This window comes from Eleutherodactylus coqui, chromosome 10 (assembly GCF_035609145.1).
Source record: "Eleutherodactylus coqui strain aEleCoq1 chromosome 10, aEleCoq1.hap1, whole genome shotgun sequence".
NCBI lineage: Eukaryota > Metazoa > Chordata > Amphibia > Anura > Eleutherodactylidae > Eleutherodactylus > Eleutherodactylus coqui.
In genome coordinates, this window is record NC_089846.1 from 104,491,652 (window position 1) to 104,513,052 (window position 21,401).

A 21,401-nucleotide genomic window follows, 5' to 3' on the forward strand; every position below is an offset into this window, starting at 1 on the left:
CTTTGTTTTTCGTGCTGTGTAACACTAAAACTGCGCCGATCGGGAACAAGAGCGACGAACTTCAGTTCCGTGCGGTGTCTTCTGAAACTGTTGTCATTCATAGTAATGGCAGAAACTGGAATGTGACCATAATAAAGCCGTGGCCCCAGCCCAATAATATGTCTTCATCCACTCACTGACACTTGTCCTAATGTGGAGATGGTGACAATCACTACAGCCTCACTATCTGACCTGTGTCGGTTCATGCCACTCGGATTGGAGCATTCAGGCCAAATTCACACGTATGGAAGCGGATCAGCGCACGTTTTTGTGGCATGGGCGAGCGCACCGGCATATTTTACTGTACTTGTTTGTGAACGCAAAAGAACACGCACCGATGCGCCTATTCATTGACATAGGCAATTAGTGTAATTAGTTCAATATGTGCTCGCTCCCTGCGCAAATAGAGCACGCTATGTATATTTTTGCGCAAACACAATGTGCGCATAAAATACACTTATGCGAACAAACCCATTGAAATCAATGGTTTCTATTCACTGTGGATTGCGCGTGCAGATTTTTTGTGCACAAATACCCCGTGTGAATGAGCCCTTAGACCGGCTTCACATGGGCGTATTCGCATGCGCAATATGCAAAAAATAAAACCCATTGATTTGAATGACTTCATTACCATTTCCGTATTTTGCGCTTGCATTTCGGTTGCGCAGAAAAAGTTTAGAACATGCCCTATTGTTGCAAAAAATACAGTAAAATACACCGATGTACACGCAAAAAACACAGTTTATTCCACCAAAAACCCTATGCTCATGCATGTGCAAATACGTTTATACTTATGTGAAGGCGGCCTTAATGGGGTAATCCGATGAATTATCGAGATACCGCAATTGTGTTTTCATTTGTATCAACAAGGCACCCTGATGTTTGTCTCCGCCAGGGGTGCATCTGTGCCATGATCAGCGGACCTGGAGCAACTGTGCCACATACTGGTTTGGAATAAGGCCAAAATCTAAAAATGTCACCGGGAGAACCCCGGTTATCACCTTTTCAAGCGATTCTCCTGGAGAACCAAAGATGGCTGTACTGCTTTTCTGTCCAGGCTCACACCAACGGGTCGAATTCCGCATGCTAATTCGGAAAGTGATGTATGGTAAGTGATGTTACCCCTCCCAACCTACATCATAGCCAAGCCAGGAACCTACTACACACTGATGAGGGGCAAAAACCCCGAAACAGCTGTCCGTGTATGGATTCTGGCTTGGTTTCCAATTCTCAATCATTGTTCTAAAGACCTGTCTAAAGGGTCAGGCATTGATTTGAAGGAATGCTGCCATCCAATAGGTGGCGCTGCAGAGGTATTGTTCTATCTCCCTTATTTGCACATTTCCCAGAGGAGCATTGATGGCCTTATAAGTCTCCTCACACACCTTCTTGGTGGTCTCCTTAAGGAGTGATGTTACCCCTTCTGACTCTTGTCCATGAAAAAGACCAGAATAGGACGTGCTGTGATTTTTTTGGGATGGGTCATGCACTTGTGAATAGGCTATAATGAATCCGTGTAATAGATGGATGGAAAAACGGACGTGTAAATGGGCCCTAACTGGACAGATTGATATCCCTGAATTTTAAGTGACTTTGGCTTAGGCTAGGCTCACACAGCCATATGCGTAAAACGCTGTATGAGTCACGTAGCGTTTTACCACTGTGGAGCCGGCGGTGACCTGGCTTATCGCCACGTACGGCAGCGATATTGTACTGTGCATATCTCATGCACGACAGTCGTCCTGTTTTTTTTTAAAACATTTCCTGCGCTGTTGCATCACAATGGCACGTATACTCACCACTCATACGCAATGTAATTACGTATGGGTGGCGTTGATTACGTGCTCATTGAGAACAATGTGTTCTCTCGCATAATACGCTGCAAAATAGAACATGCTACGCAAATCGCAGCGTATCACACAGCGCACGCATTATACGCGGTAATCTTACGCTGGTGTGAGCCCGGTCTTTCTTGTACCAGAAATAATGATGCTGATGTGACAGGGACAAGGCATCTGGAGTCTTCGTGGCGTTATATGCCAATTAAAGTATATGTGAGACGAAAGTGTACTGGGGATGTTGTTTGGTACCTACGGTGCAGCGACGCAGGACTGAAATTGATGACGTATTTTGGCACCTACAGTGCGCTAGGCCGCGATGTTAGTCATGCCGTGGACCTTTGAGAAATAGTCCGGAGTACGACAACGAGTTTGGACTACTGCGATGAAGATATTTCGCTACGAGAAGTTGGACGTGCCGTGTGCCATCGAGGTTCCCCAGATCTGGATATATGTTATTATTGTGCGTCTTTCCCTTAAAATTACGTAAAGTTTGAAATACCAGTGACCTCCTATGGAATGATGGGAAACCGCCTATTAAACATTAGTAAGGTTTATCTTTGTTTTTAAATAAAAAAAAAACATCCTCGGTCTCCATCTGTCAGCTGCTGCGCCATTCTGAACCTGCGTCACACCGCCATCCGTGACACTGTTAGGCGAGGTGACAGGGAGCTGGGTGATGCATTTTCACCCCCTCCCTGCGCTGTCACCTGTCGAAGAATGTGCGCCACATGGCAATGTGACTCTTCTCAGATTGTCATGCACGTGCTCTCCCATAGGCTCATATGCCAGCAGTAGTGGCGCAGGAACCAGGGAACTGTGAGTATAAAATATATATCACCCGGCTCCCTATCACCGAACAGTGTCACCATAAACTCTTCTCCCACCTGGGTGTGTGCTGTATATGGAGAAGCTGTTCTATGCCGCAGACGGCTTCTCCTCTTCAGAGCGTCTGCGCCTCCTATGATATCTATTAGCTTCCTCTGCATCAGGACTTCCATTTATAACATAAGCCACAACACAGTGCCAGATCCATCATGTAATGAAACCAATGGTGCTGGATGGCCCCCACGGACGTACCGTGGAGTCCGTGCGGCCCTGATGAAGTCTGTCATGTTGAGAAGTATACCGCAGCATGTATATGTATGTATAAGTACTTCTTGCCTCAAATCGACCGAGCTTCTGACGCAAACTAAGCAGCTCTCCATGTTGGCTCATAGAGGGTCCAGAGGCTCTGGTATAGAAAAGTCACGAAATATGGAGCTAGAGCCATTTGCACCAAAATTTTATGACTTTTCAGCCTCCTGCGCCTTTTATGAAGGGGGCGCCCAACAATTTTATGTATAATGTATGCCAGAAACTGGTGTAAATATGCCAGGCGCACGGAGCTGCCAGAGATGCTCTTATCACATGAAGACGCCTGCGCTACGCCATGTATTCCGCCCCGGGAAAATTATACTATGCCCGATGCCGCCAATATATCCCAATACAGACAATGGGGGACATTTACTAGGCCCAGGAATGTCCTGCTTAGTACAATCTCCCCAGGCGCACTGAGTGCTGAATGCATGATGAGGCGTCCCCGCAGCTCCGTGCACGCCAGGTCCGATCTGACATATACTTCTGGTATAATTTATTCCAATTTCTTGCATATATTACATAAATCTGTCGTTCAGGTGGCAACAACACCCCCCCCCCCCCTCCACAAGCCCGAGAAGTTGCAAATTTTTGCTCAAATACCCAGTAGAACACAAATTTGTGACTTTTTAATGGCAGTCATAAAACTGTTTACAAATGTGCCCAATGTTGTTGTGCTGAAGAGCAGTTGCCCCTAGCAACCAATCATTTTTAAGTAATCTGCAATCTGATTGGTTGCTACTCCCGCTGCCCGTCCTATCCGCTCCTGACTTCTTCCATGAGGTTCTCAAACTGACGTTACTTCCCGACAAGCCTTCAGTAGGGAAGGTTTGGTATTTTGCCAGGAACAAAAATGGCGGCCAGGCGGTCCTACAAGCGCTGACACGTCAGACGGAACACGTGACTCCATGTCAGCTGCGCATGAAGGCGGAAATACAAGATCCGGCAGAGAGTGAGGTGGAGACGGGCTGCGGCTGAGTGAGCGGCGGGTGAGTGCGGGGCCCGACAGGGACGCTACTATTAACCCTTCTCCTGCTGAGCTGTGGACAGCAGCTGACGTCACGGCCGTACATATATATATAATGACACTGTGAGGTGTAGCTCAGCCTTCTGTAGCTCTTCTGGACAATTAGCTTTATTAGTAGTGACAGGTGCGGTAAGCGTCCGTTTAGATGAGCCGATTTCTTGTTTGAACGTGCGAATGATGTCATCATTCGCTGTATAAATGGGAGCTACTGAACGAGCGCTGTTTAACCCGAACGATTGGCGAGCCGACAAGGGTTATTAAAATGAAGGAAAGCGATCGATTATTGGCTGCGTTTACGCTGAAGGTTATCGGTCACTTTTGCGCAACAATCGTTACGTGTAAAAGTGCCTTAAGGCTCATCACAATCAGTAGATAGTCCGTTAACGAGCAGTGATCCTAGTGAGCTCCTAAGGGTCGCAACCTTCTCAGTCCTGGGGCACCCTTACTAAGAAGGGGGCGTGGCTAGTAGCTTATCACGCCATATGATTGTACTTCCGTTATTCCAGCGCCCCTCTAGTAATCGCGCTCCCTCTCAGTGAGCCCAGTAGTAGTAATGTGCGCCTTTTACACCGTCCCCGTCGGCAGCGGCGCTCCCCCAATCCCTCTTAGGCCGGGCGTATAATACATTGTGGAAATTCAGGGCTCCTTTACACGGGCGAGCGCGATACGGAGCCGTGAATCCCACCCACATGTCGCCTTCGCCATCCATGTGAAACCAGCCTTGCGTCACTGCGGAGATGAAGGGAATCCCCGGCGCGGCCGTCACAGCGGAGAATCGCACAGTTCTCCCATGGCTTTCAATGGGGCCAGCGCCGCCGCCTCTGTGTGCCGTGGGCGCCGCCGCCTCTGTGTGCCGTGGGCGCCGCCGCCTCTGTGTGCCGTGGGCGCCGCCGCCTCTGTGTGCCGTGGGCGCTGCCGTTACATTGAAAGCAATGGAAGATCACCCAAGGAGATAGAACGTGCCGCGATTTGTTTCCCGCATCGCACCGCGGTGCCGTACAAGAAGACATCGCTCAATCGCTCACGTGTATGACTTGTTCAAAAGAATGGGGTTCGTATTTGTGCGTCTCGCAGTTTTCACGCCCGCGTGGAGCCGGCCTTACTCTCGCACTAACGGTTTTCATTGCAAATAGTACACTAGTATAAAAAGACCGCAGCCCGCTGTGTTTGACTGCGTATAACGCACGACGGGGCCCACAATGGCGTACACGGCGTCACTAAGCCACAGAGCGGGAAATGAAAGAAACCAGTAAGACCGCGCATAACAGCGTGCGTGAGATACTGTCCTGTGCAGGCAAAGTGGCGGTAATACACCGGCTCACACTGCGGTAAAATGCTGCATTAGGCTAGACACACACGGCCGGGTCCGATTCCGACTGCAAGATCTCACAGACCTGTGACCCCCGCGTCCTTTAAGTCTTCTCTCTGCTCTGCGGATGTGCCGGCTGGCGCACCACCACACATGCGCGGTGCAGAGAATGACGAGGATCTGCTGTGGGATGGACGGCCTCCATTTAATGCAACGGAAGCGGTCTGTGCTAGAATAGGACATGCTGCGATTTTCTTTTTTAACACTCCGTGAGCAGAAAATCGCAGTTGATTTCCACTCGTGGGCATGGAAAAGTGTTTTGCCCAGCATGTCTATGGGCGGTATTTGCTTTGGGATCCGGAGGCGAATGCTCGCTCCGGACCACCACATCCAGCAAGTAACGACACCGGGGCGGAAGACCCAGTAATGTCCCATAAACCTGTCATGTGGACAATGCAGAATTCCCCGACTGGTTTATGGGATGTCGCCTGCCTCTACTAACAACCATTGGCCAACAATAAGCGTGTTGGCCTGCGCTCGCTCCCTCCGTGCCCACGGGCATCTGCTCTATGGGGATGACTGAACGTAGACACAATTGTTTGATGCCATACAGCTGTCATTGATCGACTGCACCCCCCCCCCCCCCTTCCATTTATGGTTCTTTTCAAATGGGATGATTTTCGAGCCCGAAGCATTTGCTCGCTTGTTGGCTGATCGTTGGTTCCTTACACACTCCAAACGTTGGGGGAGCGAATATTCAGGGGAAGATGTGGGCTGATAATTGGCCCGAGTAAATGAGCCATAAATCATTGATCGTGGGGATCTGAAGCCTTCCGGATTCCTGCTGATCTGCAGAATAAAGGGACTGCAAAGCCAAAGTGTAGTGAGCGTTCTGCCAGTTAGTAGCAGTTCTTGGGGTCAGACCCTAACGATTTAATTGATGGTGTTCGAGTATACGTTCAATTTAGGTCATATGTAACAGGTATCGTCCTTATCAATCAGGTATGCCTAATTATTTTTTGATACATGGGAGAAGAACCTGTGTGAAACATTCAGGTGATCCAGGGACTATTCTGGCTGCCATTATTGAGTCAGGAAAGGATTCCACCCCCCCCCCCTTTCAAAAAAAAAAAAAAGGGCCAAACTGGCTTCTGCCTCAATGGTTTTATTTTTGCCTTCCTCTGGATCAACGAGGATGGGAAATGTTTTTGCAGCGTGAGCTCACTACCAAAATGCCCATCAATGGATTGTCCGTTTAATACATTGTAGCACACTAGACTTGCTGCCTTAGGCCGCCTGCAGGCGGCTGGGCCGGATCTGGCTGCGAGAATTCTCGCAGCGGGACCCGTCCCATGCCCCTGCAGAAACCAGCGTGTACTCACCTTGCTTCCGCCGCTCTGGCTGTTTGATGTGCGGGCAGCCGGAGCCTGTGCAGACCAGAGCCGGGGATTAAGAAATAGAGCATGCCGCGCGAGATTTTGGGTGCACCAATCGCGTCCATCTGCCTAGGATTGCGTTTGCTAACGCAATCCTATGGCAGCTTCCACAGGCGGAAATTCCCCAGGAAATCCCACCGCGGAATTTCCGCCCGTCTGCAGGCGGCCTTAGCGACTTACAATTCCCAATCTGCCCCCCCCCCCCCCCCCCCCCCCCATGTTTCATATTTTCACTTTATGATGCCAATGTTTTTTCATGCTCTTAAATGAGGAAGACGGTTGCAGAAAGTGAATGCTGTTTTTAGAATTTTTCTTCTTAAAGTACCTTTTTCCTGCTGCTCTCTAGATCATGATTTTTTTTCTGGTTTGTAACACTATAAAGTGTTTTTCTGTGAAGTCTTTCAAAAGTAGTTGAAGGACAGGGAAAAGGCTAAAATATAAAAAAATATCCACCACTTATTCATTAAATGGGCCCCCTAGGTCCAGTACGCCCAGTCCAGTCCTGGAAGCTCTAGCATACAAGACGCGTTTCAAGGCCTCTTCCTCAGTATTGCTGGGGGTCACAGGTCAGGTGGGCGTGCAAACACTTAGATGGATGTCTTTGTTGGAAAGAGTGTTTGCACCCCCCCCCCCCTGGCGTGTGATCCCACCCCCAGCAATACTGAGGAAGAGGCATTATTGCCTCAAAACATTGGCAGTTATGAGTTCCACCTCTGGGATCCGCACTTCTTCATAATCTGACCCCATCCCAGCTCACCACCTCCCACCTGAGTTGACCAAGATTACTGAAACGGCTGAACTGGCTGTTCTACACCATTTCCATAACTCGGAAGTGATTAGAAATCTCTTAGCAGTGCCAACGTTTTATAGAGACCTTCCCTTCTGGAAATCCCTGTTGGAGATCAGGGTGGAGTGCATCATGATGAAATTCAACCTACATTGAAGACAAAGGGAGTATTGGCACTAGAGATGAGCGAACGTACTGGTTTCGAGTAATTACTCAATCGAGTACCGCCATTTTCGACTACTTCAGTACTCGAGTGAAAAGTACTCGGGGGGGCGCCGTGGGTGAGTGGGGGGTAGCAGCGGGGAACGGGGGAGCCCTCTCTCTCTCCCTCTCCCCGCTGCAACCCCCCACTTACCCACGGCGCCACCTGAATTTTTTCGCCCGAGTATGGAAGTACTCGGAAATCGCGGTACTCGGGCGAAAAAGGGGTGTGGCCGAGCACGTTCGCTCATCTCTAATTGGCACCGACGTTACACTTAATATAATTATAGTCTCTTATAGTTTCTTTAATTGCGTGACTGGAAAAATGGTGGCCTCAGAAAATATCAACTGGGTTACGTAGCATTTTACGAAGGACTGAAGAGTAAATAACTGACTTCAGGTCACTTTTTACAGTAGGGTGTTGGCGTCGTTGTGATATGTTGTCAGATTTAATTCATGATGATCGCTTTATTGGACGTTCTCTTAATGGATGTTAATTTTGTGTTTTAGGAAAGATGATTTCAGAAGGTGGCTCGTTTATGCGGGGCATGCTAATTGGAGGTGCGTTTTGTCTAGTGGTAACTCTTCTTGGTCACATAAAGTTGGGCCATGACGCTGCCACCCCTCATGAACACCATCACATCCAAGCACTTAATAAGGAGGAAGTTTTGAAACTTTCGGATACAGAACGAATGGAGTTGAGTCAGAGCATGCGGGTTTATTGCATTCTTATCGTCAAACCAAAAGACCTGAGTCTTTGGGCTGCTGTCCGAAACACGTGGAGCAAGCACTGCGACCAGGCGGACTACTACAGCTCTGAACACGTCAAAGTCTTTGACTCCATTGTTGTCGACAGCAGCGACATGTGGATTATGATGAGGAAAGCTATCCAAATGGCATTCGAGAAACATAAACAGGAGTTTAACTGGTTCTTCATCGCCCAACCCTCTACTTTTGCCATCATCGAAAATCTGAAGTACTTTCTGTTAAAGAAAAATCCTTTGGAACCTTTCTACATTGGGCATACCGTCAAAGATGGAGATCTAGATTACGTCGATTTAGCCGGTGGCATCGTGCTCAGTATCGGCTCGGTAAATCGGCTTATCAGTGTTATGAACGAGCCGGATAAGTGTCCAGAAACCGGTGGTATAATATGGAAGGTTTCGGGAGATAAGCAATTGGCCATGTGCTTGAAGTACAAAGGAGTGTTTGCCGAAAATGCCGAAGATTCCGAAGGGAAGGATGTCTTCAACACCAAATCGGTTGGGACCTTAATTAAAGAAGCCATGGCAAACGATCCTCAAAAAGTTGTCGAAGGCTGTTGCTCAGACATGGCGATCACATTCAGCGGACTATCTCCGAACCACATGCAAGTTATGATGTACGGCGTCTATAGGCTACGGGCTTATGGGCACAGCTTTAACGATGCGTTGGTGTTCTTACCACCGCCAAACTCGGATAACGACTGAAGAGTGTACCGAGTCTTTCGTACCCGATGCAGTAAAATGTTAAGTACACTGTAGCGTATTTCGAGAACTTTGGGAGAAACTAATCAAACAAATGTGGTGGCTCTATTTATTTTAAGTGAGAGGTAGAACTTGATCTGTGTATGTGTAATTTTTAGGGTTTTTTTTCCTCTTCCGTACAGTATAGAAACTTTTGTCTCTTTCGACAATGTCAAGGACTGCAAAATGATTTGTTTTACTACACAAACGGCAACTGGTTTTACATGGTGATGACTTTTGCACTCAAATTCTATTTTTCTACTTCATGAAGAACTGGGTTGATATTTTCTGTTTTCGTGGTAAGCGAGCTTTGTACAATTCTTCCAGCTGCTCCCTATGGGAGAGTGTAAATGATCTGACTTCTGTCACCTCGATCGCGCATGGGTGATGTTGCCAAATGACATTGTTGGGTGTTAGAGTGCACTTTCTTCTGTGTTCCCTTACCACCGCAAGACTCTAACTCCATTACCTCATACACATAGTGCTTGTACTGAGCATAGGACTGCTTTGTATACGAGTAGCCGTACTTAAGATGACTTTGACACTCTTCTAGTACTTTTAGAAGATGCTCCAGCGTGAAAGTTACCTCCTGTTTTTAATAAGCATCCAGAACTGGAGCGCTGGTTCCGTCTTCACTTTTTCAGTAAGATACGTAAGACTCTGGTGACTACGTAACGTGGAGGGCATTATATAGCAACCCGTTTTTTTTATGCTGCACCATGGCCTTACGATGCTATGAGGTTATTAACGGGGACCTGTTGGCGCTTCCGTTTTCAGAAGTACTTACAGGGGTGGACAAAAGTATGGAAACGCCGTACGAAATGCATGCCTTAAGTTACATGGGATTAAAAATCCATATTTCCGTAAGCCCTATAGAGTCCGATTTTTTTAAGTGGGGGTTTATGTGATATAGATGCTGCCGGGTAGAAGTGAACATCTGTTCGAGCAACGAGGTTCCATTGGTCAGGGTTTTGAGCCGCTGTTACCAGCTGCTCCCAAAACCATCCAGAGCAGGGCAAGAGGTGAAGAAAACACAAATTTGTCAGGAAAGCTCTCAGCCAAGCGGGGTTCAAAAGGGCAGTTCAGTGCTGATAATTAAAATCCCATGCATTTTGTATGGTGTGTCCATATTTTTAATTACCCCCTGTATGTTTTTGATGGCATAACAATTCTGGTAACACTTTCCAAGAGGAATGACCGAGGAAGAGCACAAAAAGATGCTCCAGCTATGGTCATTTCATGGAGAATGCTAGGGTGCGTTCATATGTAGAGGATTTTGGTGTTGATCCGCAGCACAATCTGTAAAGTTGGGTGCAGATTTTAACGCAGATCTGCAGTTTATTTCACCCTTTTGATTGAAGGGAGGCAGTCTGCTGCGGATCCGCATCAAAATCCACACCTACGCTGCAGAAATTGACGAGGATTGGGGTTTCCGCTGTGCAAAATCTGCACCAAGTCCACTACATATGAACACGCTGTTCCACAGATGTGACGACGGAGTGCGGACTGCTTCCTTTAAAGGAAATGTGTCATCAGAAAACTATCTATTGTGTGAATTAAAAGTTTTTAGTTTTTTTTAATAGTTGTATTTTTATTGAGAACATCTCTAACAGTGTAGGGCCGGGCGCACACAAGCGTAATTTCGCCGCATATTAAGTGCTGAATGGGGTCAGTGAAAATCCATTTATTTTTATTGATCCCGTCACACTTGCGAATATTCATTGTGTGCAAAAAAAGAACCCATTGTTCTCTACGGACGCGTAATCAACGTTTGACATGCGCAATTACAATGCGTATGTGTGTCGTCTAGACGTTTAAAGAAAAAAAAACAGGAAGACTGCGCACGACGGCGTGCGTGAGTCGAAAAAAACACTGCCATCCGCAGCGACAGGGCCGGCTCCGCAGTGGTTTATGCTTCCGTCATGTGAGCCCGGCCTTGGGGTCAGTTCAGGGTTTCCGTCTCTTTGTTCTGTTTTCGTAAGAGAGAAACTCCCAGTTTAATTTGAACAAGAATGGAAAGAAAACAGACTTCCATTTGCTTCCGTTCTGTCAGGATTCCTTTTTGGGGTTTTTTTTGCGCAGTCTGCAGTGTTATTTTTCTATCCAAAAAAAGCTGAAAGCGGCCCAATAAAAAGGATTAAAAGCTTGTAAACCTAAAAAGGTAGAAGCAATATCCTAACATAGCAAGTTATATAGAGCATGGGGATGTCCCGTCTGGTAAATGATGTCTGAGGACCCCGGGGGTGGGGGTGGGGGGCGAAAACTGCAGAAAACACTCAAAGATACAATAGAGAAGTAGAAGGGCGGTTGGAACGACAAGTTGGAGTGAAGTCGTCTTTTTTAAAGACCGTTTTGGCAAAGACACTGTTTAAAATGAAGTCGGGGTAGACTTTAAGAAATGGCTGGTTGAGTAACTAAAGAACCCAGTGCCTATCCCAGGGGACACGGGGAATTTCAAAAAGGTCAATTTTATTTTTGAGGAGTGCTATCAGGTATTCCTGGCTTTGTACGTCTCTGGCTCTTGAGAATGACTTTAACCTGGAGGGTTGGGGGGTTGGAGGGGAATGCCTGTTTCCATTTTTTTTAGTGATGAGGCTCCTATCTGCTGTTACTAAGGGCAGGAGCGGCGTAGGGTCTAACAGCAGTCTGGAGTTTAGAACTTGTGCAGTTGGGGTCCTAACTTTTTTACTCAAAACAGGCATATCGGTGGGCAGGTGCAGAAAAGTCCATCAGGCATCGGGAACGAGGGATTTAAAATGTGTGTAAGAATTGGTGTAAGTCACCAGAACGTCAACAGCTTGTATTGGTTTTCTTTCTTGGATGAGCAGATGGAGGTCTTTGATGTCTGTTTCTGTGTAATGCGCCACATTACTTCCGATTTATGCTTATAGGGCGATCGGATGGATTGGTTGGGATATGGATTAAGAAGGATACTATAAGTATAATAAATATAGCTCTTAGTAGAAATATCTGCCCTGCGAAGACTCTTGAAGGGGTTGGAGTGGAAACTTGAGTGGCGGTCAAACAGTAAAAAATGCATAATTTAAAGTTACCGATGGCGGCGTCTTAGGGGTGGATAAAAGGTAGAATGATATAGTCGAATGAATTCGCATCCTATGCTCCACTGAATTAAGTTTTTTTTTTTGTCAAATGCAGTTTTTAAGAAGATGTGTGAAATGATCCTGCAGTCCATTATGGGAAAGGCCCATGAGGCTGCTGTAAAGCCTGTATCTAACTGCTGCCATAAAGCATATCTCTGCAGCAATGACAAGATGGCCGCCCCCATAGTACAGACAATAGAATAAAAAAAAAAATCTGCAGTAAAAAAAATAGTTGCACTGCATTTGCACATGCATGTCCACATAAGGCTCATACAGGCGTATGATTACCATGTATTAGACAGGCGCTGTACGCCCGTGTAATATGTGATAATTCTCAGGCAATCTATTACATTGCCTTACGCAGTTCCGCTCACCTTAGGGTTGAAATTGCGTAATAGATGAGCACAAAAAACCCCCATAAATTGTTCTATTTTGCCGCGTATATATGCGTGATGAAGGCAGTTGTTCTCTACGGGTGCATATATACGCAATTATATTGTGTATGGTCGGCATGTACATGTGCTTTCGCTTCACGACAGTGCTGGAAAGCTAAACAAAAAACAAGGGGTACTGCGCATGACATACACTGTCATGCTCATTGCAATTTCACCGTTATACCGGCAGTATACGTCGGGCCGCCACCGTCTCCATAGCTGTAAAACATTGTGTGAACCACGCACCGGTTTACGCTTGCGGCCGTGTGAGCCCCGCCTAACGCTGTGTGTTCATGGACACACGGTATATACTGAGCTCTGCGTACACCGTGCACTGGAGGTAGGTGTGTAAACGCTCGGCGGGGTGCGTGCAGCTCTATTGCACATTTTCAGTAATGCGATAAGTTAAAGGGAGCCTATCAAGAGATTTGGGGTTTGTGGATTAACGGATGTGGAAGTTGGTTAGTATTTTTATGTGTGAGAACTTTTTTATTGAAACTTTTAGAGGCCCGTTATATTGGAGGAAGAAACCTACCTTATCATGCAGCCCCCCCCCCCCAGTTTAAAAAAAAAAAAAAAGAGGGGGGGGGGGGGGGTCGGGGGAGGGTTGCTGTATACGGCAGAATGTGTCTACACTGTACGTCTGCGGATGTCGGTTGCATCTCCTGCCTGTCCGGTCTTCTGCAGTACGCTAGTACTCTTACGTTAATCTCACCCTCCAGGAATAGCAGTGTGAAAATGAATGAAGTGCGTTGAGGGCAGAATAAAGGGTTAATAACTTACTTCTAATGACCATTTAATAAGCTTGAATACCCTGTTTTCTGATGAGGGTGATTTGTCTTTCACTTGCTTTCATCTATGGGACTTGTTGGCTTAAAATTACCCAAGTGGAGAAAAGTTTTAAAGAGCCTGTCACCATCAGCTCACTGACAGCACCATAAGGTAGTGCCCGTCACGCTGATTACAGGGATATGTCTGCTGTTTGTATCTGTGCAGGAGTTTTGGAGAAACTTGCATTTAATAGCAGCCAGACCCAGAATTAGTTCTGCATATTCATGAGCTGCAGGCTGGCCACACCCAACTCACCCTCCAGCCAATGATTGGCAGCTCTGACAATGCACAGTAATAAGCAGAGAGCTGTCAATCATTGGCTGTGGGGCGGGGTGGGTGTCGCTAGCCCGCAGCTCTTCAATATGCATGACTGCTTTTAGGTAGTCCTCCTATGTATGTTCTAACAGTCACGTTTCTCAAACTACTGCACAGATCCACACAGCAGACATATCACTACTTTTTGCTGCCCTCACAGAGGGGTACAAAAAGATGGTGACTGCCTCTTTAAGGGCATCTAATATATAGTTCAAAACACGTTCTAGTCTGATCTTTTTTATACCCGACTGGTTCTTGAATATTAGATCTTTTTTCAGTTTCTATTATAACGGAGAACATTAGATTAGGATTTCATTTTGCCTTTGTTCATCCTTGAAAAGCAGCAAAGAAGGTGCTTGGTGGACCCTTATCTGGACTCGTCTTATTGCAATGACGCACGTGTTCAGCAGAGTTGAAAGTACATACAGTTGGGCAATTCCGGCCGGTTGGCTTTAGGCCAGATTAACGTTGTCATTTGTCTTTCCGTTTTTAGGCTAATGGCACACAGCTGTATGCTCCGGCGCTCTACTGTCTGTGTAACTCCATGGAGCACATGGCCCATTATAGCCTATGAGGCTACACACATGTACCCACCTATCCCCAATTGGACTGATGGTCTGCATAAAAAACTCATGGCCCTTCTGTTTCATAAGTTAGAAAAGGACATGCAATGGCCGTTAATGAGCAGTATCCATACATATTGTACCGCACACAGATGGTGGGTGTCCATGTGCTGTCCGACATGTGTTGTGCTTGTTTTTCAGCTGCCATTCACATTATAGCCATGTGCCGCTAGTCTAAAGCTATCAGTTGATGAGTCTCTCGTCTGCTTCTATATCTATACTTGTTCTGACTAATAGAATACATCTGTCATAACCAATTGTCAGAACACCATAGACCTAACTCTTGTCTTTCTCGACCGCAGTATTAAGCCTACAGCCTGCTTTATGCATTGGAGCTGATGTTCTCGGTTTCTAGGCCAAGATGTCTTCTACCCATATTTGCTGTTACCAATCATATATCAAGAACCACTTAAAAATTGCATACAGAAACCACTATTCCAATACACAACCGCCTCTGTTTTGCACATTAAAGCGTTAACATTAGCAGTAAAGAGTTTAAAATACAGGACCATTGGTGGTATAGGAGTAGATGTGAGGAACGTATAAGGCTGCAGTCGAATGTCCATGTTTACTGTGTTTCCACCGTGTGACTAGAAGAAGAAAAAAATCTTGCAGAGCGATTTCCCTTCCTCGTCTTGATGGGATGTGATCCTGTTAGTAGGCCCCGCACAGAGCTGTGATGGACACGGTGGCTCTTCGGGAATCCCATTTATGGACGTTGGTATAGAATATGGGACTAAACGTTCACAGAGCAGATAAAGTCTCTTCAACTTGTTTGGAAGGAGAGGTGATACACTTATCTGAGACCATGCCTTGAGAGGTGGTCTGTGGGCTTGGGCTACCCAAAGTGAGGGTACCATGACACTTTAGAAACACTTGACAGGTATTTTAGTCACTGGAAATGTATCGCGGTTGCTAGCGTTGCATCTGGGATTTTCTAAAATTGACCTTTTTTAAACATCTACTATTTTTTTGTGCTCCTAGATTTGTGCTGTAAATGTTAAATGCTGCAGTCTCCAGTTTCGACATGTTGGATCCCTAACAATTTTTAACTTGTGGCTCTTAGTTTCCTACTTCTGGCATTTTTAATATCAGAAGATGTATTAAAGTCTATTTCGAACTTGAATGGGATGTACAAGATTAGAGAAGCGTAGCCCTTTCATAAATGGTGCCACGTTTTGTCCATAGCAGGGTCTTATATTGTGGCGAAGTCTCATTTTAATAAGGCTGAACTGCAATACCACAAACAACCCATGGACAAGAGTGGCACTGTTTATGGAAGACTGTGGCCTTGTTTCCGTGAGCTCATGCAAGTGCTTTAGGCTCTCTTGTCCCTCAAAGCAAATGTAGTATTTTGTTTTTATACCCTTCCCTAGGATCCATTTTGTAGGGGGGATGTTTTCAGTTCCAACTATTATCAGACCTTGCATGCGTCATACATTGGTTTACGTAAAGCCACCAAGCTGTACTATTACTTGGTGGTGCTTGTGGCACTGAGCTGATGTCGGCGTTGGGACAAAGGCACACGGGTGTATTTTTGTCCAAGTGCTGTTCATGTATTTCACAGACCCATTCTAGCCAATGAGGCTATGTACATGGTTTTTCACATGGATTGATGTGGAGGAAAAAAAAATCCCCAAATTTTGTCCTATTCTTGTCCTCTGTCACAAAAAAAAGGACCTGCACTTTCCAAATAAATGTGCAGTAGATGTGAATATCGGACAGCACATAGATGGGTGTCAGTGTGCTGTCCAGTGTGGGTTTCTCTGGTGCCGCTCCCTTTATGACCGTGTGCCCTTGGTCTTATGCTGACAGGCATAATACACTGCAATACATAAATATTGCAGTGTATTATACTAGTTATTGAGATTATTGTGACAAAATGCTTTTGTATATAAAAAAAAACAAACCTATACATCATTGTCATCAACACATTTGTAACGACTTAAAAATGTCACATTTTAACCTAAATGATTTCCGATTAGAAGAAAGCAAAAAAAAAAAATACGAAACCGTTTAAAAAGTGAACAAAAACTCATATGTACCCCAAAATGGTACCAAAGAAGACGCCATTTCGTCCCACAAAAAACAAGCTCTTGTCAATCTACACCAGCAGAAAAATGAATGTCAGAGTATACGACACAAAAAAGTTACTTTGTTCGTATTTAAGTGTTATTGTGTAAATAAGTCTTGCAGTAACGAGTTCCCGTGGTTAATTATTCTTTTTTGTTCTTGTTCTTTGTATAAAATGGATGACAACCCAGTTTTATCGCCCCCCCTCTGGTGACCCTGCGCAACTGGATTAGGAACTCCACGTAACCTCTGAAGCCAGTCATCTGCATATGAAGTATATAGTTATAATGTTAGCGGTGGGCTAGAACTGAAGAGATTGGGAGGTTTGCTGGGGATATAATATATATTTTTGTTACTGGTATGTGGATAAGCTAACCGCGATTCTTGTATTAAAAAAAAAAAATGAATAAATATTTGTAATTTTTTTTTATGGTCTGGAAAATTTAAAACAATGAATTTCTGTATTAAATGATTTTATATTACGTGTTTATTGACTTTTATATTATTACTTAAAGGGGTTGTCCCGCGGCAGCAAGTGGGTCTATACACTTCTGTATGGCCATATTAAGCACTTTGTAATGTACATTGTGCATTAATTATGAGCCATACAGAAGTTATAAAAAGTTTTTCACTTACCTGCTCCGTTGCTGGCGTCCTCGTTTCCACGGAGCCGCCTAATTTTCGGCGTCTAATGGCCAAATTAGACGCGCTTGCGCAGTCCGGGTCTTCTTCTTTTCTCAATGGGGCTCCGTGTAGCTCCGCCCCGTCACGTGCCGATTCCAGCCAATCAGGAGGCTGGAATCGGCAATGGACCGCACAGAAGCCCTGCGGTCCACCGAGGGAGAAGATCCCGGCGGCCATCTTCAGCAGGTAAGTAAGAAGTCACCGGAGCTCGGGGATTCAGGTAAGCGCTGTGCGGTGTTCTTTTTTAACCCCTGCATCGGGGTTGTCTCGCGCCGAACGGGGGGGGGGGGGGGGGGGGGGTTGAAAGAAAAAAAAAAAACCCGTTTTGGCGCGGGACAACCCCTTTAATTTTACAAAAAAAGAGGAAAAAAACGATTATTGCTCTTCATGCAGTTATACCTTGGCCAGAGAGGCATTCATAATTCTGCTGACTTCAGAGCTGAAATCTTTCAAGATTCTGGTTAAATGTGATCGTATTCTGGAAAGAGTAGCTTTACTGTCAGACATTGTATAGTAATTAGATGTAAGAAATTAAATCATCCCACTGGATTATACGCCGGCCATACAGATACAATGGCTTCTCTAGCCTCCGCTCCAAATCCATCATGCCTAATCCCCTTTGGACGTCATGCGAGGGAATCAAAAGAACAGCAGGGGCACCACAAAAAATGTAGAACAGTGATATCTGGACACAGGAGCACTTTTTAAAACAAAGCCTTTAAAACTACCATATTCTTCTGACCATAAGACTCGTTATTTTTTTAGCAAGATTAAATCTTGCTGAAGTGCCCCTTCCTTATGGCGACCCTCTTCCCTGTCTACTCCGTGTCCAGCCAAGCACAGGGTAATGATAACAGGGGTCTGTCCCTCCTAGACCCCGGCAGCCCACTTTGGATAACTCTTCAGTGACTGATCCTAGCCCACCCCAGTTGTTGGTACTGCCTAAACTTTTTTCTCCATATTCTGTAGTCCTTTCTTTCTTCACTCAACTTGCAGTATCCTGTCTCATCCACTCGCACATACAAGATCTGCGCCAGTGAAATGAGGCTGAATATATAGACTGCATTGAAGTCCTAGGAGGAAGCCATGCTGTTTATTAATGTGCAGATGCTGGATCTGAAGCATTCCTGAGGAGGGGGTTAAGCACTGAGAGCTGTGTAAGTGAATGGAGAGTGAGTGGACAGAGGACATCACTGCTACAATATGTTAGGAATGCAGGTGTCTGGTTTAACAGTGAACTCTCAGTGCGCAGAGATGGCACAAGTGAACATGCAAGTGTGCAGGAAGATCTACACCAGTATGTACTCAAAAAGCATTGAAGTTTAAAATCAAACATTTATTTGTACATCCGGCTAAAAACATAAGCTCGTCATCCAAAGAGAACGTGTAGACACTTCATCAGTGCTGGAGAACTATATAGGTCTCATGCAGACGGGCGTTCTGTTGTACGCCTCCCATCCTCTTTTATTACTGCTTACAATGCAATGTTAACCCTCTTTCTACCCTACAACACCAACAAACTGACTCTGGACAAGTTAGTGACATTAGTAGAACATATTTTTTTCCTATTGTCTAAAGCCTGGGTGCATCCTGTAGTCCAAGAAATACGGTAATATGGTTTTGGGACAAAACTTTAACACTTTATTAAACTTGTTGGACAACTTCTCTCTACTTACACTAGTAGTTGGTGAGGTAGCATTGCCGTTCAAGACTAGTGTCTGGTTATCAGTCAAGCAGGTTCTGCAACCTACATCGACACTGTCTCTCAAGTCAATCATAAACCTGTAATGAGGACAGCAAGGGACACAAGTACAGTAGAGACAACATAGTTAATTAGGCTGAAAAAAAGACACTTAGCTGCCCAGTTCAGCCTATTACCCCTCCCCCATTTTAATCCAGAGGAAGTAAAAAACACACACCTCCAAAGACCTAGAAGCCAGTTTTCCCCCATATAATCGAAACCCAAATCCTTCCTGACTCCAATCTGGCAATCGGAATAATTCCCAGATCACCGACTCTTCTCAAGTAAGAAGGGACTATAATATGTAATGTTGTTACACTCAAGAAAGGCGTCTAGGCCCCTCCTAAACTCTTATCGAGTTCCCCATCACCACATCCCCAAGCAGAGGATTCCATAGTCTCACTGCTCTTACAGTAAAGAACCCCCTTCTAGATTTCTGTAGAAGCCTCGTTTCCTCTAGACGTAGAGGGTGTCCCCTTGTAATAGTCCTGAGCATAAATAGAGATGGTAGATCTCTGTATTGTCCCCTCATATTTTTATACATAGTTATTAGGTCACCCCTAAGTAGTTTTTTTTTCCAACCTAAGTATTCTCACTTTTGATGGCCTCGCTGGGTATTGTAGTCCGCCCATTCCATTTATTACTTTAATTGCCCAGCTTCGTACTCACTCAAGCTCTGATATGTCCTTTTTGAGTACCGGTGCCCAAAACTGTCCACAATATTCCATGTGTTGTCTGATCAGTGACTTTCAGAAGAGGAAGAACAATGTTCTTGTCATAGCACAGTCACAAATCTTACAGGGGTTATCAATGGAGAAAGAGAGATATAGATACACATATACTCAGCCAGACCTACTTTGGGTCCAGCAGTATTGGCACCACCGTTGCTGACTCTGGATTTAGCACGAGCCTCTTGTTGGAAAGTACGGCTATATAGGACACCCTCAAATCAGGACTTGTTGAGGGCCCTTGAGGACTGAAGCCAATATAGAGTCCATGAGAAAAGGCATGAGTTGTATTTTCCTAACTACCTTCATTTCCACGGATGGATAGGTGGGGCCATTCACATTTGTGTTTGGACTTTATGTTTTTGATACAGAGAAATGGAGTTAAAACAGAAATAAAGGCTTCTTTGCCCCATTGATTCCACTGGGCTTTTAAAAAAATGGAAAGCAAAAATTTCAGTTTACTTCCATTCCTTTTTTTTTTCATTGAAAAAAATGGGGAAAAACAAACCTTTTTTTCTGTTTATCTGTACGCGGCAGAGACCGAAAGCTCTAACGTAAGTATGAATGGGTCTTTACTAGAGATGAGCGAACGTACTCATTTCGAGTAATTACTCGATCAAGCACCGCGATTTTCGAGTACTTCAGTACTCGGGTGAAACGATTCGGGGGGCGGCGTGGTGGCGCGGGGGGTAACAGGGGGGAGCCCCCCCCCTCTCTCTCTCCCCGCTGCAACCCCCCACTCACCCACGGCCCCCCCCGAATCTTTTCGCCCGAGTACGGAAGTACTCGAAAATCGCGGTACTCGGGCGAAAAAGGGGCGTGGCCAAGTACGCTCGCTCATCTCTAGTCTTTACCAATTCCAATTTTGAAAATTGACAATTTTTCAAACTATCAATTTATTAAAGGACCCAAAACGGGTCCCTGTTCCTTATATCAGGATCTGTTCAGGCATTTAGTTAATACAGTTACACATTGCACTTGTGTTAGGCCATAATGCGGATCCGGCCTGGCCTTACTCTTTCGCCCTGTGCCACCTCCACTGTATTCTTCATCCATTATGCAAGGTGTTTATTCTTGCTCCCCGCCAGCACCCGAATCTTTAGGAACGAGTGGGCAGGTACTCCTCAATCAGTAGTTTGCCTTAGCAAGTATGCTCGCTCATCTCTAGTTAAGAGTCCTAATCACATGCGAGACCCACGCAAGAATAAGACATGCAGCGATATTTCAAACTTGGACCATTAGTCCAAGTAAAAAATTGCGAATGTGCATGAACCCATTTAAATAAAATGGGTTCTTTTCCCGTGCGAGTTCTGTGTATATCGCAATCAGACAGAACTTGCGTGGGACTATCGCCCGTGAGTATAAGCCCTATAGTACACCCGGGATAAACTGAAATGCAATTGTTGGTTAGCTGACCAACAGATTCAATAAGAGTAGAGCATTGAGTGCAGAGTTATAAGTTCTGGTATCCACAAAACAAAAGTAATCATATAAAATATAAATCCGGGTCTCAGGAGACCTACTCAACTAGTAAAATGTATTCCCCTTAGGGTGGTTTCACATCTGCATCAGGGGTTCCTCATTCCTGCTCC

General features: G+C 45.5%; 1 protein-coding gene across 1 annotated transcript; it reads left to right on the plus strand.

Moving 5' to 3' along the window:
- Nucleotides 1-3,942: 3,942 nt before the first annotated feature.
- Nucleotides 3,943-17,138, plus strand: C1GALT1C1 (C1GALT1 specific chaperone 1). Its single transcript, XM_066581675.1, has 2 exons — nt 3,943-4,003; nt 8,285-17,138. The coding sequence occupies exon 2, from the start codon at nt 8,290-8,292 to the stop codon at nt 9,241-9,243; it is 954 nt and encodes a 317-aa protein (XP_066437772.1). The 5' UTR covers nt 3,943-4,003; nt 8,285-8,289; the 3' UTR covers nt 9,244-17,138.
- Nucleotides 17,139-21,401: the final 4,263 nt, after the last annotated feature.

Coding starts and splice junctions, on each gene's coding strand:
- C1GALT1C1 (XM_066581675.1), top strand. CDS start 8,290: ATGATTTCAGAAGGTGGCTCGTTTATGCGGGGCATGCTAATTGGAGGT.